Below are 21,711 nucleotides of genomic sequence, written 5' to 3'. Positions count from 1 at the left end.
TACATGCCTCAAATAGTTATATCCAACTCATCTTGTGAATGTTAAGAGATCATTCAAAAATGTAAAGCCTAGTGAGTGTTTGCATGTGGAGAGACTGCGAGAGGAAGTTTACCCATCAGAACAAGAAACATACTTCTCCAGGTGTAGAAATTCTACTGGGATTTTCATAGCAATAATGTGATACTGCACAGAGCTATGCAAAGCAAGAGATATACAGCAGTCAGTTTGTAGTGGTACTTGTATAGAGCTGTTTACCTTGATCTCCACATCCTTCTGGTCCTTTTGTGCACGGAGATTGAAGTGCACAATCTCTGGGCTCAGGCCTGTCTCTACCTGAGCATACATCTGGTAGCAAGTTTCTATGAGGGCTTTGGCCAGCTCCATGTGATCAGCAGGTAGGCCATTGTGAGCACCAAGAGCCAATGTTCCAGGCAAGAAGCAAACTAGATGATCCTGCAAGACAAAGGCACCATCTGCTGTGAGAAATATTAAAACAAATAATACTTTTAACTTCCTGGTATCAGTACAATAAGCAGAGAGCGCACTTAAAGACCACAATTATTTGTTACATAGAAATGTAGCGTGACATGAGGCTGGTGCCCTTACTGAAAGACGCTCCCTGTCAATTTGAAGTCACAAGATCTTGTAGCTGCAATTGATATTTGTACCACCTTAAATTATTAAAACCAAAAGATGATTGTGGAACAAAAAATCTCATCTTGTTCAATCTGCCTGGTGTATTTCATAATACGTTCTGTAAAGTCAGTTTCTTTGTTAGCCTGTACCGCCAATTAGCAAGGACAAACTGAATGACCTTTAGAAATCAAATCACGAGGGGAACAAAAAAAAATTATAAAATTTGTTTTTAAAAGAATTCAGACAAAACATTTCAATGAGATTCTCTCAGAAAGCATCAAGCTGAAAAAAATTGAAGTTGTCAGTGTCCTTTTATATCACATCATAACTTTGTGTGATGCTTTAAGGAGATTCTTTTAAACATTTTAAATGGTCCAGAGAGCTTACAAGCTGATCCAATCCTCTTAATATGAATATAACAAAGTTTGGGGTAAAGTTGAACCTCTTTCCTAGCACTAGAACTTTTTAAAATTCACTTTAATGATCATAATAGTTATTACTGGATCCATTATTATTATTATCCATGTGAGTGTCAGAAACCTGATACCTGAAGTCAGGCTTCTTCAGCATTGCCCTGTACACAGCCAACATTTCACACAATGACATTGGATTTTCTTCCTCTGCAGCAGGAGGAGCACAAGGGTTACAAGGATCTTTCCTTCAGAATTTTTACACCCTGCAGCTTTATTATTCAGTTATCACTTAAAGGGATGTGCAACACTCCAAGGCAACAAAACCACATGTAGTTATCTTTTCAAGAATACTGTGAAATGTTATGTTAATGATTTAATAGTCAACAAAGCCAGCACATGAACAAGTTGGGAACCTATGTCATGTATAATTGTCATGGCAATTCAGTTTACAAGAAGATTAAAAGTCCCTTTCAGTAAGGCCAATGCACTACTGATATTGTGAATAACAGACTACAGATTAAATTTGGAGCTTTATTCATTTCTGCCTTTCCAGAGGGATGACCAGGTACCGACCACCACAATCACCATACTTGCCAATCTCAGAATGCCCATGTCTCCACTACAGCGATCTTTCGAAAGATGAGCTTCCGGAAGATCTTTTTCAAAGGATTGCGTCCACACACAAGAAAGCGGATCAAAAGATCAATCTGCTCTTTTGAGAGAGAGTGTCCACACAGTCCCCGCTCTTTCAAAAGAATGGGCCAGGGATCAAAAAATATGGCACCAGGAGGACTGCTTTTTTGGGAAAAGGGCTCATGGAGCATCCACATGTTTTTTTTCCCCCCCAAAGAAGCTTTCGAAAGGAGGCGCTCTTCCCAATGCAGGAGTGGAAGAGGGCTTCTGGAAGAAGAGACGCATTCTTTCGATTTCGGCTCAAAAGAGTGCATTCTGTCTGTGGATGCTCGATGTGTTCTTTCAAAAAAGGGCCTGATTTTCCAAAACAACTTGCTAGTGTAGATGTGGCCAGAGTGGATGAGCCTATGTTAACAAGGCTCCCAGAAAACATCTGTGCAGAGCGTTCCAGGTCACCATCCAATTCAACAGGCAGTGATCAATATCGGCAGCAATATCAGTATATGGAGACTGAAGTACTGTAAACTCTTTCACATCCGGCAGCCCCGGGACCAGGAAGTTGCCAGATATTCAAATATTCTGCATAAGAGAGAGGTATACCTAGCAACGTACAACTCGAAAGAAAAACAGGATTAGATCTTAAGAAATAAGCAAAAATGCATACAGACTACTTTATTTACCAACAACAATAGTATTGTAAACTGTAAACTTATGCTCCATCTGTTATATTTCTTTGTATTTATTTTCACTATTACTGTACTTATGGGAAATGTAACTAACATTTATTTATGGTTAAAATGCTGGTTATTTGAGAGTTCTGGATAATAGAATGCCAGATATGAAAGAGTTTTCTGTAACAACACTAACAGCTTTTTAACTAGTCAGGTATGGTGAGGTACCAGCCATATCCTTCAAGCAGATATGATAAATGAAATTCTGTAAAAGTGTCTGACCATACAATGTTAAGAGGGCAGATATACACATACATTAGCTAAGCACTGCTTAAATATTTGTCAATTTTTTTATATGATATTTTACACAGAAAGCACTCAGAGAACTTTTGCAAAGAGGAGTTCATTCATGGGTTTTTTTTAAAAAGAATCTGACATCTTGTATAACACATGTATAGAATTTCATATATTTCCACATATTTGCCAATTAAAAGGCAGGAAATAAGAGATAGAGAAATTTGCCCAAAGTCACACAGTAGATTTGCAGCGGAGCTAATAAGGGAACTTCCAAATCACCTGGCTTCCACATGTGCTCTAACTAGATTGTCTGTTTCCTTGTATTTTTCCATTGTAGAAAAAAAGAATAATACACAGAATAGTCATTATCTCAGTGCTGGAATGATGTAACACATGATTGCACTGAATGTGTTTACTGCAGCAGAAGGACAGGGGAAACTCACAGGGAGATTCCGATCAGCAAATAAAAGCTTAAGAAAGGGCCTCAGTCCACAGCAGGGACTGTTACCTGTAACCTAGCTACAGTGACCTGAATCCAGCTGCCTTGCAAACTAAGATAGCACCTGTCCACAGAATGAACAGAAAGAAATAAAACCACCACCCTTCCTACGCTATCATAGTATAGTCAAAATGCACAAGGTGGATTCCAAGGATCCTTGGCCAGTTTTCACCTGTCAGTTTTTCGATCTTCCATCAGCCACTATCAAAACCTTTGGTTCACACATATACAATAAACATTTGATCAAATAGCTATTGTAACTTCTGTACTCAAGATCTCTCTCCTACAAAACTATAAAGAGCTGAGGGGGAATACAATGATACTTGTGAGAGCCATGCAAAAAAAGTCAGGTACGCATGCTTACCATCTTGGCACTGAAATGGCCGTGTGCGAGTTCACCTACAAAAGTAAGCTTCCTGGGTTGTGATCTCCGAAGTAGGTGCTTTTTCACCCCTTCTATAGCTTTCATGTAATCTTCCAATAGTCTGAAATTAAAACAATTCCTGGTTGACCCCAATAAGCCCATTTTAAAGTAGATTTATCCAACTGTACTTTAGATATACAACATGCATCTCAAAGGCCTCACTTTTTATAGAGCAGAAACTTGCAATCTGATTTCAGTAAGCATTTCTTAATGTTTTATATTTGACTAAAGACCTTAGCAAAAATCCAAGTAATCCTGTGTATACAAAACACATCTGGTACATATCTGCACTACACGTAATCAGTGTTGGCTTCCTTCAGAGGTATTTAGGAGAAAAACTCTTAATAATATATTGATTTCTGAGACTAGCCTGATAATTAAAACAAATTTGAAGAGTAAAGAAGGGTTCAGTGAATTGTAATTCTTGTGAAAGATGCTGGACTCACAACCAATTGAGACTGAAGTTTTACATCTACACAACAGTTACAGCTTTGCCAGTAGTCATACTAGTATCCCCTAAAGATTTCCTCATATTTATCTGCAGGGACTTCCTCTAGGAGCAGCATTTCTCAAGCTGTGGGTTAGGATCCCCAAGTGGGTGGCAACCCCATTTTAATGGGGATCAACAGGTCTGACTTACACTTGCTGGCTCCCAGGTCTGAAGCCCAAGTCCCACTGCACATGGCTGAAGCTGAAGGCCATGAGCTTCAGCCCTGGGAAGTGGGACTCAGGTTATAAGCCCCATGCCTGGCTCTGATGCCCTCGTGCTTTGGCCCCTCAGTTTAGGGTGGGAAGGTTCTGGTGTAGTCAAGTTTCAGTCCTCCACCTTGGGGTGGTGCAGTAAGTTTTATTATGAGAAGAGGGGTGACAGCACAATTAACTGTGAGAGTCCCTTTTCTGGAGGCAAGTTTAATCTCCAAAAGGCATATATGTGACAGAAAGGCTCTCATTCCCACAATAACACTGCCCTAGTTCCACAAACCTTTCCAGTCCTCTCATCCCAAAACAAGGTGCTTTCCAGTTATCCAGACCAGACAAGAGAGAAATACTGGAATCCAAGGCAAAGGATTAAAATAGAAGTCTTATAATTGGGCTAAAAATGGGATAATCACAGATGTTCAGCAGGTTCTTTACTAACTCCTCTCTAACAGAGCCTGCCAAATGCCTGTCATCTCTGGAGAGACAAAATAAAAGTAATACTTCCTAAAAACCAACAGCACTTTATCTACACAACAGAAACTGCAGCAAATGGATTTTAATCCCTCCCATATGCGTAACAAACGCCACCTTCAGCACCCTGGGTAGGGGGAAGCAGAGTCGCAAGGTGAAATCTGATCCCCACATTGCTTTGTAGTTACCAATAGGTTGGCTGATCTAGATTGTTGTGGGTTTTTTTTCAAACTACTCACAAATATGCTCACGTCAGAGCCTGCATAAGATACTCCTTCTTCTAAACTGGCATCTAGGGTAGCAAGTCTTACAACTTACATCATTCTTAAACCGATACAGGGACATAGGAAGAACTTACTCATTTTCTTTTTTCCCACCCTGGATCCATTGCTTGAGCAAATACTCATAGTAGCTGTCAGCTCTGGCTCCCAGAGTATAGACACCCAGATGAGTGAACTGCCCACTGTTGGTGTTTATGAACATGGGTACCAGCCCATCATTCTTCCCAGAGAGGGAGTGTACATGCTTCATCACTGCATCTGCTGCTTTCTAAGGAGAGAGAGAGAAAGGACAGAAAAAGGATAAAACATACACTGAATGAGAAGGAAAGTACACAGCTTAATGTTACTTAAATTGCCACAAGCAGGCAGTAGTTGTGGGATTTTTCCTTTTTCCATTACAGTGGCTGCTTCTGGCTTCAGAGAAACTACAGCAAATGTGAAGTGGGGATAGTTAAAAGATTTTTTTTTAATCACCTTTCCTTTTCAATACCATAACTCTCTCTAGCCAGGGGTGGTGATGTTGGTGAGATCAGGTCCCTCAATAGTTTAGAAGTCAAAGACCACCAACTGTGAGAACAATAGGTTAGCCTTTGTTGTGACTGAACAGCAACACCTCTAACCACGTCTGTTCTGGAGGAGATCAGTGAAGCGCAAATATTTCTCAGTAATACTGTAGTTCAACTTAAGCTGCTAACAGCACCAGCTTATTATTCAAACAGATTTTTATGACACGAATACAGCTACGGACCACTTCACATGCATAACTTACTGCATTAGTTCCTGTAAGTAACTGCATAAGGCCCTACCTGAATCCTTCAACTACTTGCAGCACAGTGGCAGACAAGACATGGAAAAATCCAGGAAAGTAATAAGGGCCCTTCATTAATAGCAGTAATTTGGAAGAGCCAAGATAGGCCTATTTGTTTAAGGAAAAAATGCAGGAACAATATAAACACGTAAGTATTACGTTATGCCTGCTGGTTTTTTTAATAATCATTTTGCTGCAACTATATGACGTTCACTTTAAAAAGAGTGACTGTTACATAAAATTCAGAAGATTGAAAGTCTTAAACGCAGTTGCTATAGGAATCAAGCCCAGTCGCTTTAGCCTTTTACATTTTACAGAGACAATGTTAGTGCAGTACTAAAACACACAAAAAATTGTGAACTGTGTGAAGTAAACTCATTAAAAATCAAGATCTGAAGAAGTGGGTCTGTCCCACAAAAGCTCATCACCTAATAAATTATTTTGTTAGTCTTTAAGGTGCTACAGGACTGCTTTTTTGTTTCATTAAAAATCAAAACTGCAGTGGAAAATATATAGATATAAAACCACCTCCAAAGAAAAAGAATACATCTCCTGCTACCTTTGAAATTGTTAGTACCTGTACTTTGGGCATATTTTCTCTTAGCTAAAACCTTCACATCATGCCCATAATTGGAATGAGTCACTGATAAGAAACCTGCCACTTGTGAAGGAAATTCTGTTGCTTTCAATTCTAGCATTAATGAAGGAATATCAAAGCACCTCCTAAAGAATTTAAGTACTAATAAGATTACAGCTCCATATAGTTTATCTTTAGCTTGGTATTTTGAAAAACCAGTTACAGGTAATTTAGTCCAAAAACCACCACAAGAAATACAATATGCATCCCAAAAACAAGGATTTTTTTCTTGCAAATTGCTTCTTATGAAAGGAACAATTATTCACCTGTACTATGAGCTCTGTGATATTAAAAAAAAAAAAAAAGAAAAAAAGAGAAAAAGTAATCCTCTCTCCCTACACCCCCCAGCCCCCACTTCCCACTGGATACGTCATTTAACTCTCTTTAGCTGAGAGACTGTAAGAATCACGAATTCACAAGTAACCAGAAAACTTGTGCGGCTATTCAGGAATCGTGATGCATATGGCATGATTAGGCATAAAATTGCTCCAGATCAGAAGTTTTAGAAATGGAGTTTGGTAGGAGGTAGATCACCAATGCAATTACATTTACTTTGATCAACCTAATGAAACCTGCTCCAGATGCCACGGTGAGAAATATTTGATACCTGTTAGAAGAATGGAAGGAGAGACGAACACACAGACAATTTAAGGGAGCCTCTCCAATAACAGGGTGGAGCCTGATAGGTGGCAGTGGAGAGCGGAAGAGAAGATGACAACTGCTTCTCCTGTACCTGGAATTTCTCATCTCCAGTGAGACGAGAGAGTTCCCTAAACTCCAGCTGAATACTGGTCACCTCTGCTACAGTGCTGTCAGATGTCCAACGGGGTGGATGTGCAGTGCCTCGGCCAATGTTTACATCTGAATATGGAATCTTGGAGGGCGTGTTGAATGCTGGCATGAGCCTGCTCCCAATGTCTTTCTAAAGAAAAACCAAGAGCATGGAAAAAAATCTTTATTATTTCTCTCAGCAATCAAACATAAATCAGGAAGAAAACATGTAGCTTAATTTTAGACTCCCTCTGAGGGACAGAGGCAAATATTAAATCAATGACTAGGTTTAACAGTAATTGGCATACAGCTTCTACCTAGTTCCTACTGTGGTACCCTGTAGTTCATTCAGCACATCACGTGTACCAGGTGTTCAAATCTGAGATGGTGGGATTATCCTAAATGCAAGCACTGTGCCTTTGTCCCTGCACTTGAAAGGGGGCATGAGAATACCACAGTATTTCCCAAGATAGGGAACCAAAGTAGAACCATTTCATTCATTGACTAGGACATTCTTCCCATAAAAATATTACCTAGGTAAAAATATGATAAAAATCCTTAAATGTATCATTTTAGTCTTTAGATTAAGAATTAAGTGAAATTCTCATTAAAATGGAACCCTAAGGTATTCATGGTCTGATGATACAAGGAAGACAAAGATGAGAAAAAAATTCAAGAACTCTCTAAGGCAGTAATGATGGAATAGAGTGGAAAAGCGTGGCAGTGTACCTTCCGAACGATCTTCCTGCAACTTCCCCTTAAACAAGACACACATTCTACTTGGAACTGTGAGACTCACTCACTTACAGCTTTTTCCAGAAAGAGGCTATCTCCAGATAAGTGGTAGGTGCTCAGCAATCCCCCAAGAATACGAATGGTGCTCTCAAAAAGGTTCACATCCACGTTCTTGTCAAACACTAAGCCAGTGGCTATCCACTTCTTTGCTTCTTCAAACTCTGCAGGGTACCGAAGGGAATGATTGTTGCAGAGAACAAACTGTACTTACAAGAGCATACTCAAATGACCAGATTAAAAAATAGATCATACTGATTGTACAAGCTGCACTCTAATATGTATTTTACTAGCCATGCAATCTGGCACACTTTCACCATAAGACTTTTTAGATTTTAGTTAAGGCTACTGAAATCAAAGCTACTGCCCGTCAGTGTGCTTCTGTCTTTCACCAACTTGCAGTAATGACAAAAGCTATTAGCTTTTGCTTTTCCTGTAAGCACTGCAAATTCAATACTAAATTATTTTCTGGTTTGCATATAGAATTGTTGACTAAGTTCCATATATACCTATCTTTGTTAACAGTGATCATACAGACGTTAAGAGACTCCAGGCTGGCTTTGCATTTGTAAGAGGCTCCTGCAGCACCTTAGCTATCGTAACACAACCATAGGGACTGGCTGTGTTAGTACAGAAATAACTGGCAAACTTAATAATCCAATCTCCAATTTCTAGCAGAAATGCCAATTTATCAATAGATGCAGCCTGCAAAATTACTCCACAAGTTATTTTACATACAGCATGCAGTTTAAGGTGTTTCTATCTTCATATGAAATGTTTAGATTTTCCCCATGGACAAAATGGAATTTGCTCAGCCAAAGTGTAAACACTTACCTCTGTTTACATATCGCTCCAAAAGATACAGAGGATCCCCAAAAGCTAGTGCAATAAAACATTCTGCCTCTCAAACTTCAAACACAAAATGATTAGTTGGCTTCAGTGGCAATTAGTGGACTGAGAAAAGTACTGAGGTGGGAGAAAGTTAGGAAGTAGAAAGAAAATTACCTTCTTTTAAGCCTAAAATCCACATGGTGTCCAAAGCATCAATTAGTGTAAGTCCAAGTCCAAACCATTCACTGTACGATTTGGACAAAGGCTTCAGCTCATCATGTCCCCAGGCAAATTCTTTATAACCTTTCCATGCATGGTGGAATGCTTCTATCACTGCCATCTGATGTTCATTTAGGGGCACTGTGAATGGAAACACAAAACACCTTGTTCAAGAGAGTGTTGAAATTCAGAGTTATGCGGCCACGTGAGACTCTTCTCCACAAATGCTACCCAAACATCAAGGCTGTGGCCACATTAGCCCCCTCGCGGGAATGGCAACGAGGCACTTCGGCAGAAGCTAATGGGGCACTACCATAAATATACAGTGCTTCATTAGCATAATGGTGGCTGTGTGCGATTCAAAAATGTTGCTTTCGAAACGCACGTCACCCGTGCAGCCAGAGGCTTTTCAAAAAGATCCCCTGATTTCAAAAGCCCCTTCCCTCCTGTTTGCTTTTGGGAAGAAAAAGGGCTTTTGAAATCGGGGGAGTTGTTTCAAAAGGCCCCTGGCTACAGAGGCAGCGTGCGTTTAGAAAGCGGGACTGTCGAAGCACGTGTGGCCACCATTATGCTAATGAGGCACTGCATATTCATGGTAGTGCCTCATTAGCATCTGCTGAAGTGCCTCACTACCATGTCCCCTCTGAAAGGAAGGGGCTAGTGTAGCCACAGCCCAAGAGATCTCAACCATCCCCGCAACTAAATATTATATTACACTGCCTCCAGTTAGCTGAAGCTATTCCTTTCTAATAGTCTTTAAAACTGCAGTGAACAGTCAACATTTTGGCCAATGATTCGTGAGGCAGCTATGGAGATCTCATTAACATTAAATTCAGCCCTACAAAAACAATATTTAGAGAAACACACAACAATAACAACATCGTTTTTTGTGTAAGGTTGCCAAGTCAAACACTTTTAATTCAGGCTATCCCAGAATTAAGGTTACATGTGCAAACTTAAGTCAGTCCCTTATGTGTATGCCTTATGATAAAATTTTAATTACATAATCATATTTTTTTTTTCTACAGGAGTCCTGTCTCATTCATCTCCTGCCTATTTTCAAGTCCCTGCTTTAAAGCGTGGAGGTCCAGAACTTTTCAAAGACAAGGTCACCAGAATTAGCAAAACCAACCTATTTTTCCTAGCCTTGACTTTGATGAAATTTTCTAAAAAAATATTCAGCCTGAGACAGACACCCATCATGAAAAAATTCAGCCCAAGTAATTAAAGTCTGGCAAAATTACAAACAGCTGAACACAGGATCTTATTATGGGAGAATCTGGCAGTCTTAATAATAGTTCATGATTCCAGTCCCACTTAGACACCAGGATGCCAATGCACAGCATGCTACTACACATAAACCCAGGCTTTGCAGCAAGCAGGAACGCTGCCTGACTAGCTCATCAGAGAGCAGATTCCCAGGTTCTTTGCTGCACTGGAGGGCGCAACAAAAGAGACCACTGCCTATTCCTGGTAGCCCTTACAAGCAGCATGTGAGAAATGAATGGAGGAAGTCACTTCCCTCACTCAGACCAGTCTCCAAGGTACCAGTAAACTACTATTGGGAAAAAGTTGTCCTTTTCAAGCCATCTCTCTAAACAGCTAGTCTTCCAAGCAGAGGATGCTGCTCCTCTTCACGGTGTAACACAGAAAATATCAGGGTATACAGTCTACTTCCAATGCCATCGTGTTTCTCAATTTCAGAGGAGAAAAAAAAAAAAATCAGGCAAGAGAGGCCAAAGACAGGAGTGAATGTGCATTTAAACAAGGACAAGAACGTGAGAAAGTATGGGGGAAAGAACGGGTTAAGAGCTATTTAGAAAAGCTAGACACACACAGATCCATGGGTCCACATTTAATGCATCCAAGGGTACTTAGGGAATTGGCAGATGTCATAGCAGAGCCTTTGGCTATTATCTTTGAAAACTCGTGGATATCGGGAGAGGTCCCAGAAGACTGGAAAAAAGGCAAATGTAGTGCCCATTTTTAAAAAAAGGAAAGGACAATCCAGGGAACTATCAACCAGTCAGCCTTACCTCAGTCCCTGCAAAAATCATGGAGGGAATCCTCAAGGAATCCATTTTGGAGCACTTGGAAGAGGGGAAAGTGATCAAGAGCAGACAACATGGATTCACCACGGGCAAGTCCTGCCTGACCAATCTGATTAGCTTCTGTGATGAGGTAACTGGCTCTGTGGACACGGGGAAGTCAGTGGATGTGATATACCGTGACTTTAGCAAAGCTTTTGATACAGTCTCCCACAATATTCTTGCCCATAAGTTAAGGAAATATGGATTGGATACATGGACTGTAAGATGGACAGAAAATTGTACTGATGGATGGGCCCAAAGGGTTGTGGTTAATGGCTCAGTGTTTGGTTGGTGGTCAGTTTTAAATGGAGTGCCCCAAGGATCAGTTCTAGGACCAGTACTGTTCAACATATTTTTTAATGACCTGGATGAAGGGATGGATTGTATCCTCAGCAAATCTGCAGATGACATTATGTTAGGGGTTCAAGTAGATATATTGGAGGGTAGGGATCGGGTGACCTACACAAATTGGAGGATTGGGCCAAAAGAAATTGGACGAGGTTCAACAAGAACAAGTGCAGACACCTGCACTTGAGACGGAAAAATCCCAAGCATTTTTCAGGCTGGGGACCAACTGGCTAAGTAGGACCTGTGGATTACAGTAGAGGAGAGGCTGAATATGAGTCAACAGTGTGCCCCTGTAGCCAAAAAGGCTAACAGCATATTGGGGTGCATTAGGAGAAGCATTTCCAGTAGATGTAGAGAAGTTATTACTTCCCTGTACTCGGCACTAGTGAGCCCACATCTGGAGTATTGCATCCAGTTCTGGGTGCCCCAATATGGAAAAGATGTGGATGCACTGGAGAGGGTTCAGTGGAGGGCAATGAAAATGATTAAGGGGCTGGAGCACATGACCTGTGGGGAGAGGCTAAGGGATTTGGGCTCATTTAGTGTGCAGAAGAGACCACTGAGAGGTGATTTCATAGCAGCTTTCAACTTCCTGAAAGGGGCTCTAAAGAGGAGGGAGACTATTCTCAATGGTGACAGATGGCAGAACAAGGAGCAATGGTCTGAAGTTACAGAGAGAGGTGTACGTTGGATATGAGAAAAAACTACTTCACCAGGAGAGTGGTGAAGCACTGGAATGAGTTACCGAGAGAGGTGGTGGAATCTCCATCCCTTGAAGTTTCTAAGTCCCAGCTTGATACAGTCGTGGCTGAGATGATTTAGTTGGGTTTGATCCTGCTTTGGGGAGGGGGCTGGACTAGATGACCTCATGAGGTCCCTTCCAGCCCCAGAATTCTATGTCACGCAAATCAGGAAAAAATAGTAGCAAGATATATTTATATGGGAGGGATTAAGTGTTTCACCAGTGGATGGTATGTACATTTTGCTGAGCAAGGAATGTGCTTGAGAGCAGGTGCCTATAGTGCTCCCCAATTCAAAAATGTCATCTCCTGGCAAGGCAAAGGAGAAGCCAATAACTGTGAGCCTCTCAAAAACATTTCCTAGTGTAACGCCATCCTGTTTCCATTCATGTTCACTTTCACAGGAGTTAATGCTGCTGCAAAAATACACACAGCACTTGCATTAAGGACAAGATTCCAAGATCTGTTTAAATATACTTACCTTAATAAAACACCCTAGGGCTTATAGTTTATTGTGGTTTGGTTGTGGTAATGAAATGGAAGATTCAATGTTTGCATGCAGTATTCAGGACAAGGTTAGGGTACAGCACTCAATATATATCTGAAGCAAAAACCCACACTTCATTCAGAAGAGGCAGGCAATGGTAATGTGCATTGTGGCAGCAAGCATCGTATGTGGTATACTGATACATGATCTGGCAATTACTGCCATGTATGCTGTGCCATAGTAACAACAAGTACATCCGATGAAATATCTGTGCATCAATATTTTCATATTCTCAGCATTATTTGCGAATCAACAGAAAACTCGAAAAAAACATGCATCTTTTGGTTGTCGTAGCAGATCAAGGGTGCTGCAGGACTTAGATGTTGTAAATGAGCTATGCATGATCTCTTTTCATTCAATTGTTTCCCCCAGGAAGCAACTCTATCTCAGCTAAAAATAGGAAATTTGATTAAAAGGATTGCATAACTTTGGTTCTGAATGTGAATAATCAGATAGAAACAGCTACATCTCATGGTCAGTAATGAGAAAGGTAGTGGTCTCTAGCCTACTACCTGGCTCTTTCTGGTCTTGCTCTTCCACAGATGAAGGTTTTTCTGGTTCCTTTATTTTACTGGAAGGAGGTTCAGTGCTTTGGTCAGGTTCTATTACTGCTCCTCTCCAACTGCAAGTACAAGAAAGAACAAGTTATTATTGCAACACTATGAAACTAGTATAAAGTAGAGACAAAAATCAAAATGAATTATACTCCTTTCTACTCTGAAACATTGCTCATTTCATGTTTTCACAATAGCCTAAGAAACAGGGAACTAAATTATATTTTGATTGTAGCACAAAATAGGAAAAGGCCAACTCACTGGCTCAATCTTTATTTATAGTGATTTCTTTCAGACACATGGTAATGAACCTTTTACTGAACTGAATTAAGACATATGTATGCGAAGGCTTTTAGGACTCCACGAAACTAGTGCTACTGTTATGGAATTTGTTAAAGGAATCAATACAAAATGAATGAAAAGTGACTGCTTTTGAAATAGTACAGGTGCGGTCTTTCAGGTTTGAAAATATTGCACAAAATAGTCACACTTGATTAAAATGGTACCATGCCAATGACCATTAATAATTTAACAATGAACACAGGATAGCAGCAACATTTTTTTTTTTAATACTGAAAGAGTCACAGTAAATAACTAGCTTTCCTCAAAGTGGCAGTATAAAGTAATTTGGAAAAGAATTACACAGTGAGACTCCTGAAGGTAAATAGGACTACCACCAAGAAAAGTTCAGGCTGAGCTATAACAGTTTTGAAAATGTCCCTCCTCTTTTTCTGCACAGTAGCTCAATGAACTTTACCTACTCCCAGAAGAACATTATTTATAAAATGCACAAGGCTTGTATGTTATTGCATTAATACTGACATAGTTACTAGCATGCTGCAGACCTACAATAAAGTTGTCTTCCTAAATTGCGCATGATTGCTGCCAACAGTGCCATTATACCAGTGGTAGCAATGTGGAAGCACCTGCATGGATAACATTCTACAATCATTTTGAGAGGGTTCAGATTATTAGATAGCTAGAACAATAGTGGAGATAAAATGCCACTTCTGCTATCAATTGAGCCACACCAACGGCAGCAAGTGTGAGAAAAATAATAGGAAAATATGTCTAGCACAAAAATATCAGGTTTCTATACTGAATGATGAAGTCAAATGCTGCTGTTTATTCCCTAACTTGTGAACACCAAGACTCTACACTGGCAAGCTGTACTGCTTTCACAGGATTGGCTAATATGACTAAAGCAGTACAAGCTCCTTAGCATAAGTGTCAGAGAGGTAGCCATGTTAGTTTGTAAGTTCAAGAATAACAAGAAGTCCTGTGGCACTTTATAGACTAACAGATATCTTGGAGCATAAGCTTTGGTGGGCAAAGATACAAAATATCTGTTAATCTATAAAGTGCCACAGGACTTCTTGTTGTTCTCCTTAGCATAGATGCAGTCATAAAGGAACTTTATACCAATGTAGCTATTCCATATGGGTAGGGGAGTAAGCTATACCACTATAAGGTATCTTTATACTTTTGAAGGTCATCCATACTACAGGTTTGTATTCCTAATTACACAGGTTACAAAAGAACACAACCCCGCACCCGTGACAGTTATACTGGTTCAATTTGCAGATGTATATCAGACCTAAGATAATGATGATGGTGCTATTGTATTATCAACTAAATGATAAGAGTGAATCGTCCAAACAGGCTGCAATTTATTCAGGGTAAGGGTTGTGTCTAACTGTGCATTTGGAGCCTTGAATCCTGAGTGCAGCCTTTGGGCACCAAAAACTAATCTAACCAAGCAAATCAACCTAGCAAAAAATCAACTGTCTTCTATTACACAAAGCCAAACAAACATACCTAAATAAACTACCATTCTAGACAGACAATGAGAAGTCTTCACAATTTGCACATTCATCTTATTCCCAATGGATTCCGAGAGCATAAAAGCAAGGCTAGAAGATTGTTTCAGCAAACTGTAACTTGTTGGAAATATTTCTACCTACCTAATAACAGACTTTTCTGTTTTCCCTTCATTATCAGCCTGGCCAGGTTCTTGTGCAGCTTTGACAGCAACATCTTGAGCCTTTGCCCTGGCATCTCTCCGTGGGGGTCTAATCTGCAGATTAGGAGGACCACGTCGGATGTGAAGCAGCTTTGGGTGTTTCTAAGAAAGGAAAGCAATGGACAAAGTCAGTCAAGATGTGTATGATCTACTGCCTGGGTGGTCAATACCCTGTCCAAAAGCAGCCCAGTGTTGTACAATGCAACCTGAGAACACCTACATTTTTTATGAAGAGATGCAGGCCGGGGGACTACAGGTCACAGCATACAACCTTCCATCTCAACCAGAAGGGCAGAGGAGGGAAATCATGTTCAAATGTTTTACCTCTGGTAAAACTGCTCCTTAGATAACAGGTATCAGGTCTAGGTTATGCACAAATAGGTCTAGGTCATGCACAAACAGTTTCATCAAGACAGAAAGAGGGAGCCTAGAAAAGCCTGAATTATCAGTATTGATAAGCACACCAGTGGTTTAGGAAACATACTGAACATTTAAAATCACAGTTAAATAAAGGCTATGTGGCTTCAACTGAGAAATCCAGAAATATCTTACCCGCCTCCTAAATGCTTTTAGTGCATCTTAGTGATCACACAAAACAGCAGGCTAGCTCCTTCAGACTGAGCTAGAAAGAGAGTTCTGAGGAATGAGAGCAACTCTTTTCTCTTTAAAACAACTAATACAAACAAAAACCAAAAACACTATAGTGGAACCAAAGCCTTTTTGGAGAGTTGAGCTCTCTACCCCTAGGAAATTAATTTCTTATTATAGGCAGTTGCTTCTTATCCCATTACAGCTGTTGAAACCAAATGCTACTTGCAGCTTTCATAATTCTTAATAGCCAGGTTTAAGAGAAACATTTTTCTTGCAATACCTGATGTGAAAGCTCTGGGTAGTTGGCATCTGCTTTCTGTGGTGCTGGTAAAACGGCTGGATTTGCTGGTTTCAAACCAGGGATTTCTGATTCTGTCTTCTGATCTTCTGATAATTTATTGGTTAGACCTATATGTGTAACACACATTCAGTACACAAACTACCTACCAAAAGGAATTAACAATTTAGATGCTAGCCAGAAAACTAACTCTCCCCTGCCACCAAATGTAGACAGTGCCTAAGGTGGTCACCTGTATTTATATGTTTAGCAGCAGCAAGGTGGGAGGGAGGCCCTTGAAGGGGCACAGCCACAGGCAGAAGGGGCAGGGCTTGGGGCAGTCAGGCCTGCTCCCCCGCCCCCCGCACCAGCCAACTGTGGAGAAGTGCACAGCACTCCATGGCTTTTCAAAGGGGCCACTGCTCCCTTTGCTGCTCCCTCCCCTCCCCGCACCCCAATCAGTGGGCCTTATAGCTAGTGATAACTTCGGAAGAAGAAAAGATACAGAAGCCAACAAAGTTTACGTGTCTAACTGACAGTTAAATTACAAACCTCAGTAATACGTTGGGTTGGTTTGTGCTTACAGTATCAAAGAAGATATGACTGTTTATCCTTCCCTATAAGTTTTCAGGTTTGGGCTGCCTTTTTTCCTTCTAATTTTATTTTTTAAACTAAGTACTAGGGAATTCTGCAACCTCTAAACTCAATATTAGCCAAAACAAAATGTAACTTCAGATACTCAGAATAAAGGACCAAAAGGGATGATAGGGTAATTTCTACATTTACAATAAAATGTATGCCACGTTTACTAAATTTACTGGATACAAGGTACTCAACGACTCCTTGTAAAAAAACAATTATAAAAACTAAGATCATGCAATCTTTTAACCATTTATGACATTTATTAAGGCACCCCTGAACTGTATGTAAGACGTACTTTTCCACTGTTCTCCCATGTTTGTATACGAAATGACTCCACAGACTGCCAAGAAGGCAAACAGGAAGAGAATTACACTCCGCTGCAGTCGAGAAAGCTGCTTCCATTTCTTCAAGAGAGAAAATAAATAAGAGGAAGAACCTTTATCATGAAAGGTAGGAAGCCAGCCAATTGCTATTACAAATAAACCCACATAAGTTCTTTCAGAGCAAGAAATTGATTATTTGGAAGTTTTACACAGTCTTCTATTTTGAAAATCCAACAGTTTGTCAACAATAGCAAAAGCAGCAGCACGGCAGGCTGGCATGTGGTAGGCTAGGTTGGAGAACAGTATCAGGGTCACTCACTGCCAGAGTCTGTAGAGACTAGAGAAACTGCATTGTGATAAATATCCCAGACAGAACATCAGCTACAGTACACCGATCTTTACATTACATGGATTTTTACAATAACCTTTCACTGACTGATCTATGCATCTGCCCAGACGTTGATCTGGAAAAGAGCCAAGAGACACCTCCCTTTTGGCCAGCCAGGTATGTATAAAGGTCATACAAAGCAGAGCAAAAAAAAGGTGGGGAACGAAAATATTGTTGGTGCGTCAAAGGAGGAAGCTTAAAAATAAAATAAGCATCTCAAACTAGATAGGACAAGTAAGACCCCACACCTCTGACAACCGCACTTTGTGGAACTATTATGTAAACTAGAGACTGCTACCAAAAATAAGCACCCACATTCAGCTTTTGGAAAGTGCAATAACACAACAGCATAATTAACAAGAAAATAGAACACAAAAGACGGTTCAAAATTAAGGACAGTTATTTTTGCACCAGAATACTTCGAAATCATAAGACAGACTACCGTAAAGACCAAACTTCTATTAGACATATTCAGTAAACTGCACCTAGTAACAGCATTTTGGGTCTTGTATATTTTAATGCCCCCACACCATACTGACCAGTAACCATACTATTTTACCAGGGTTTTTTAAAAAACAAAGTAACAGCTTGCAGCTAACTTTCTCCACCGGTAAACCCTTCCCCCAGTGTGCAAAGCAGCATTTGGACACATCTCTGAGCTTCCCAGAGGCTCTTCTGCTCCACAGTACTTCCCACAAACCTTGCACTCCACTTCTACCAGTGTTGAGAGACCTGCTGAATCCATATTGCTACAAGCAATTACAGGCCATAAACAGTTCAGTGAAGATTATTATATCAACATTCTTCTCCCTGTCAACCAACACAGACTTATGTTTCCTGTTATTCCCCAAACCGCTGACTGTGCAGCAGAGGTCCCCACACTGTGAGGCTTGCAGCAGCAGGGAGGAATGCTTTGAAGGGGGCTGAGCTGGGGCTCAGGCCAGCCTCCGTGGAGTGGGGTGGAGGAGCATCATCCAGTTCTGCTCCTGGCAACAGCCCCGGCTGCTGGCCCCACCTTGATCCCCCTTAATTCTGCCAGTCTCCCCGACTCCAGGCTGGGAGGCAAGGTAGGGTTGGTTATCCTTACTATGCAGTGATCTTGTACATCCCCTCCCTCAACACACAGGGGTACTGATACTACTGTAGAGATATTGCTCGATCTCCTATATCACCTTTTATGGTGATTATACCCTGGGCTACTTTTATCCTTATCCCTACTTGTTTCCCTAGGGCAAGTACAAATGCTTAGTTCCTCAGGTGCTTTCTCCTCTGGTGTAACCCCAGACCCTCCCCTTAGGCATGTTCATCAGCATCCTCCCTCTTTTCCTTGAGATGGGTAGGCTAAAAGAAGGGGCATCCAAGTGCCCAGCCTGCTCCTCTAGGCTCATCCTACCTCCGTCCTTCAGGCTGGGAGAGGGGACATGCTGCCCTCCGTCACCCACCTCCCCTCTGCCGAGGGCCTTAAGGCCTCTTCCTGGCCACCCAGGGGTCCTTTCAGCGTGAGGGGGATTGGACACCGCTCACCGAGACCGCCACTGCCCGGGTGAGTCCGAGATCCCCGACCCGCTTCCACCGCCAGTGGCGAGCACGGCCCCGCCCGCCAGCTCCCGGGGGGGCTCTGCCGCCCCCTCTTCCCTTGACTACAGGGGACGGCGTCCGCCCACCCCCGCATCCCCAACAGGGTCTGGTCTCCCCTCCCCCAAACGCCCCGGGCTCGGGGTCCCCCCAATTCCGGCGGGGGCGGGTAGGGCCCTCACCCGCCACCGGTCCCGCACCTGCAGCTTGGGGGGCGGGGCACCTACCTCCCCCGGGGCCCGCCCCCCAGCAGGAAGCAGCCCCTCCCCTCCAACGGGGGACAGGGTGCCCCGCGCCGCTCACCCTCCAGCAGGAGCGCCTCCGCCAGGCCTTGCTGTTGTTGTAGCCGCCGGCGCCCGCCGCCTCCCCGGGGCTCAGGGTCACCGAGATGAAGTCCCGTCTCGGCGGCGGCGCTGCGTACATCTCGGCGGCTTCAGGAGCCCGAGCCGGGCGCGCGCCCCGCTCCCAACGGCCAGCCGCTGCCCGCGCCCGCCGCCATCATCCGGCCCCGCAGCCGCCCGCCGAGCCCGCTTCCGGGTGCCGCTCTAGCCGCGCGCGCTGGCGGCGCTCTATGGCGCCCATAGCAACCGCGGACCCTTAGCAACGCGCGGCCGCGGCCGCGCACCCCATGCTCCCGTTGCGGGGCTCGGAGCGACGTCGCTGCCCGCACACGTCCGCCACGGCCTGCCCCGAGAGCCCCCCGTCCAGGCCGGCCCCCCAATCCCAGCCTCGGGGCGGGGGCTCCTCCGACAGCCCGAGCGGTGCCCCGCGCGCCGGGGTGGCGAGGCGCGTCTCGAGGCCGCCCTGGGAAAGAGACTCGCTTCTGTTTCTCCGTACGGGAGAAGGGGCCGGGCCGGTCCCCCGCCGCAGCGCATCAGCCCGGCGGGCGTCCGGTGCCGCGCGGCTCACCCTGGGCGGGGACCGTCGCAGCTGGGGGCGCCCTGCCGCCCTTCTGGTGAGGCTGCGCCGGGCGGGGATTGCCCCCGCCCCGAGCAGGTGAGCTCCTGAACTTCCCCGCCATCCCCCCCGCGGTCAGCTAGTCCGCGTCCCTGTGCCGCCCACGGGATGGGTCGCTTTGGAAAGCAACGGCAGAAAGTGTTTGGTGCCCTCCTCGTAGCCATGCAGGCGCCGGTTTTATTCTGGTGGAAAGCACCGGAACGGAGTTCCAGCACCTTTTGTCCCTTAGAACACCAGAAAAGTTTTCACCACCCGTCCCACAGCAGCGCGGGGACCAGGGCAGGAGCCCCCCGCTAGTCCCACAGCAGCGCGGGGACCAGGGCAGGAGCCCCCCGCCAGTCCCACAGCAGCGCGGGGACCAGGGCAGGAGCCCCCCGCCAGTCCCACAGCAGCGCGGGGACCAGGGCAGGAGCCCCCCGCTAGTCCCACAGCAGCGCGGGGACCAGGGCAGGAGCCCCCCGCTAGTCCCACAGCAGCGCGGGGACCAGGGCAGGAGCCCCCCGCCAGTCCCACAGCAGCACAGAGACCAGGGCAGGAGCCCCCCGCCAGTCCCACAGCAGCACAGAGACCAGGGCAGGAGCCCCCCGCCAGTCCCGCAGCAGCGCGGGGACCAGGGCAGGAGCCCCCCGCCAGTCCCACAGCAGTGCAGGGACCAGGGCAGGAGCCCCCCGCTAGTCCCACAGCAGCGCGGGGACCAGGGCAGGAGCCCCCCGCTAGTCCCACAGCAGTGCGGGGACCAGGGCAGGAGCCCCCCGCCAGTCCCACAGCAGCACGGAGACCGGGGCAGGAGCCCCCCGCCAGTCCCACAGCAGCGCGGGGACCAGGGCAGGAGCCCCCCGCTAGTCCCACAGCAGTGCGGGGACCAGGGCAGGAGCCCCCCGCTAGTCCCACAGCAGTGCAGGGACCAGGGCAGGAGCCCCCCGCTAGTCCCGCAGCAGCACAGAGACCAGGGCAGGAGCCCCCCGCCAGTCCCACAGCAGCGCGGGGACCGGGGCAGGAGCCCCCCACCAGTCCCACAGCAGCACGGAGACCAGGGCAGGAGCCCCCCGCCAGTCCCACAGCAGCGCAGGGACCAGGGCAGGAGCCCCCCGCCAGTCCCACAGCAGCGCAGGGACCAGGGCAGGAGCCCCCCGCCAGTCCCACAGCAGTGCAGGGACCAGGGCAGGAGCCCCCCGCTAGTCCCGCAGCAGCGCGGAGACCGGGGCAGGAGCCCCCCGCCAGTCCCACAGCAGCGCGGAGACCGGGGCAGGAGCCCCCCGCCAGTCCCACAGCAGCGCAGGGACGGGGGCAGGAGCCCCCCGCCAGTCCCACAGCAGTGCAGGGACCAGGGCAGGAGCCCCCTGCTAGTCCCGCAGCAGCACAGAGACCGGGGCAGGAGCCCCCCGCCAGTCCCACAGCAGCACGGAGACCGGGGCAGGAGCCCCCCGCCAGTCCCACAGCAGCGCGGGGACCGGGGCAGGAGCCCCCCGCCAGTCCCGCAGCAGCGCGGGGACCGGGGCAGGAGCCCCCCGCCAGTCCCGCAGCAGCGCGGAGACCGGAGCAGGAGCCCCCCGCCAGTCCCGCAGCAGCGCGGG

General features: G+C 45.0%; 1 protein-coding gene across 2 annotated transcripts in view; it reads right to left on the bottom strand.

The window, feature by feature from the left end:
- Window positions 1-19,705, bottom strand: part of MAN1B1 (mannosidase alpha class 1B member 1) — a 29,085-nt gene extending 9,380 nt beyond the window's left edge. Inside the window, exons 1-11 of one of the 2 annotated variants that reach the window (XM_075015727.1) lie at window positions 19,484-19,705; window positions 17,190-17,298; window positions 16,256-16,383; window positions 15,326-15,486; window positions 13,320-13,429; window positions 9,038-9,223; window positions 8,048-8,196; window positions 7,203-7,391; window positions 5,102-5,292; window positions 3,514-3,634; window positions 256-453 (exon numbers count right to left, since the gene is read on the bottom strand). In XM_075015727.1, coding sequence (XP_074871828.1) covers window positions 256-453; window positions 3,514-3,634; window positions 5,102-5,292; window positions 7,203-7,391; window positions 8,048-8,196; window positions 9,038-9,223; window positions 13,320-13,429; window positions 15,326-15,486; window positions 16,256-16,383; window positions 17,190-17,298; window positions 19,484-19,603 — 1,662 coding nt within the window. In that variant the 5' untranslated portion in view covers window positions 19,604-19,705. Of the gene's footprint in view, window positions 1-255; window positions 454-3,513; window positions 3,635-5,101; window positions 5,293-7,202; window positions 7,392-8,047; window positions 8,197-9,037; window positions 9,224-13,319; window positions 13,430-15,325; window positions 15,487-16,255; window positions 16,384-17,189; window positions 17,299-18,998; window positions 19,023-19,483 lie in introns of those variants that run through there. The other variant, XM_075015728.1, reaches the window with a different exon arrangement.
- Window positions 19,706-21,711: the final 2,006 nt, after the last annotated feature.

Source organism: Carettochelys insculpta, chromosome 21 (genome assembly GCF_033958435.1).
Source record: "Carettochelys insculpta isolate YL-2023 chromosome 21, ASM3395843v1, whole genome shotgun sequence".
NCBI classification, from domain to species: Eukaryota; Metazoa; Chordata; order Testudines; family Carettochelyidae; genus Carettochelys; species Carettochelys insculpta.
Note: the sequence above shows the minus strand (reverse complement) of the source record. Positions and strands in the feature narration are given on the sequence as shown.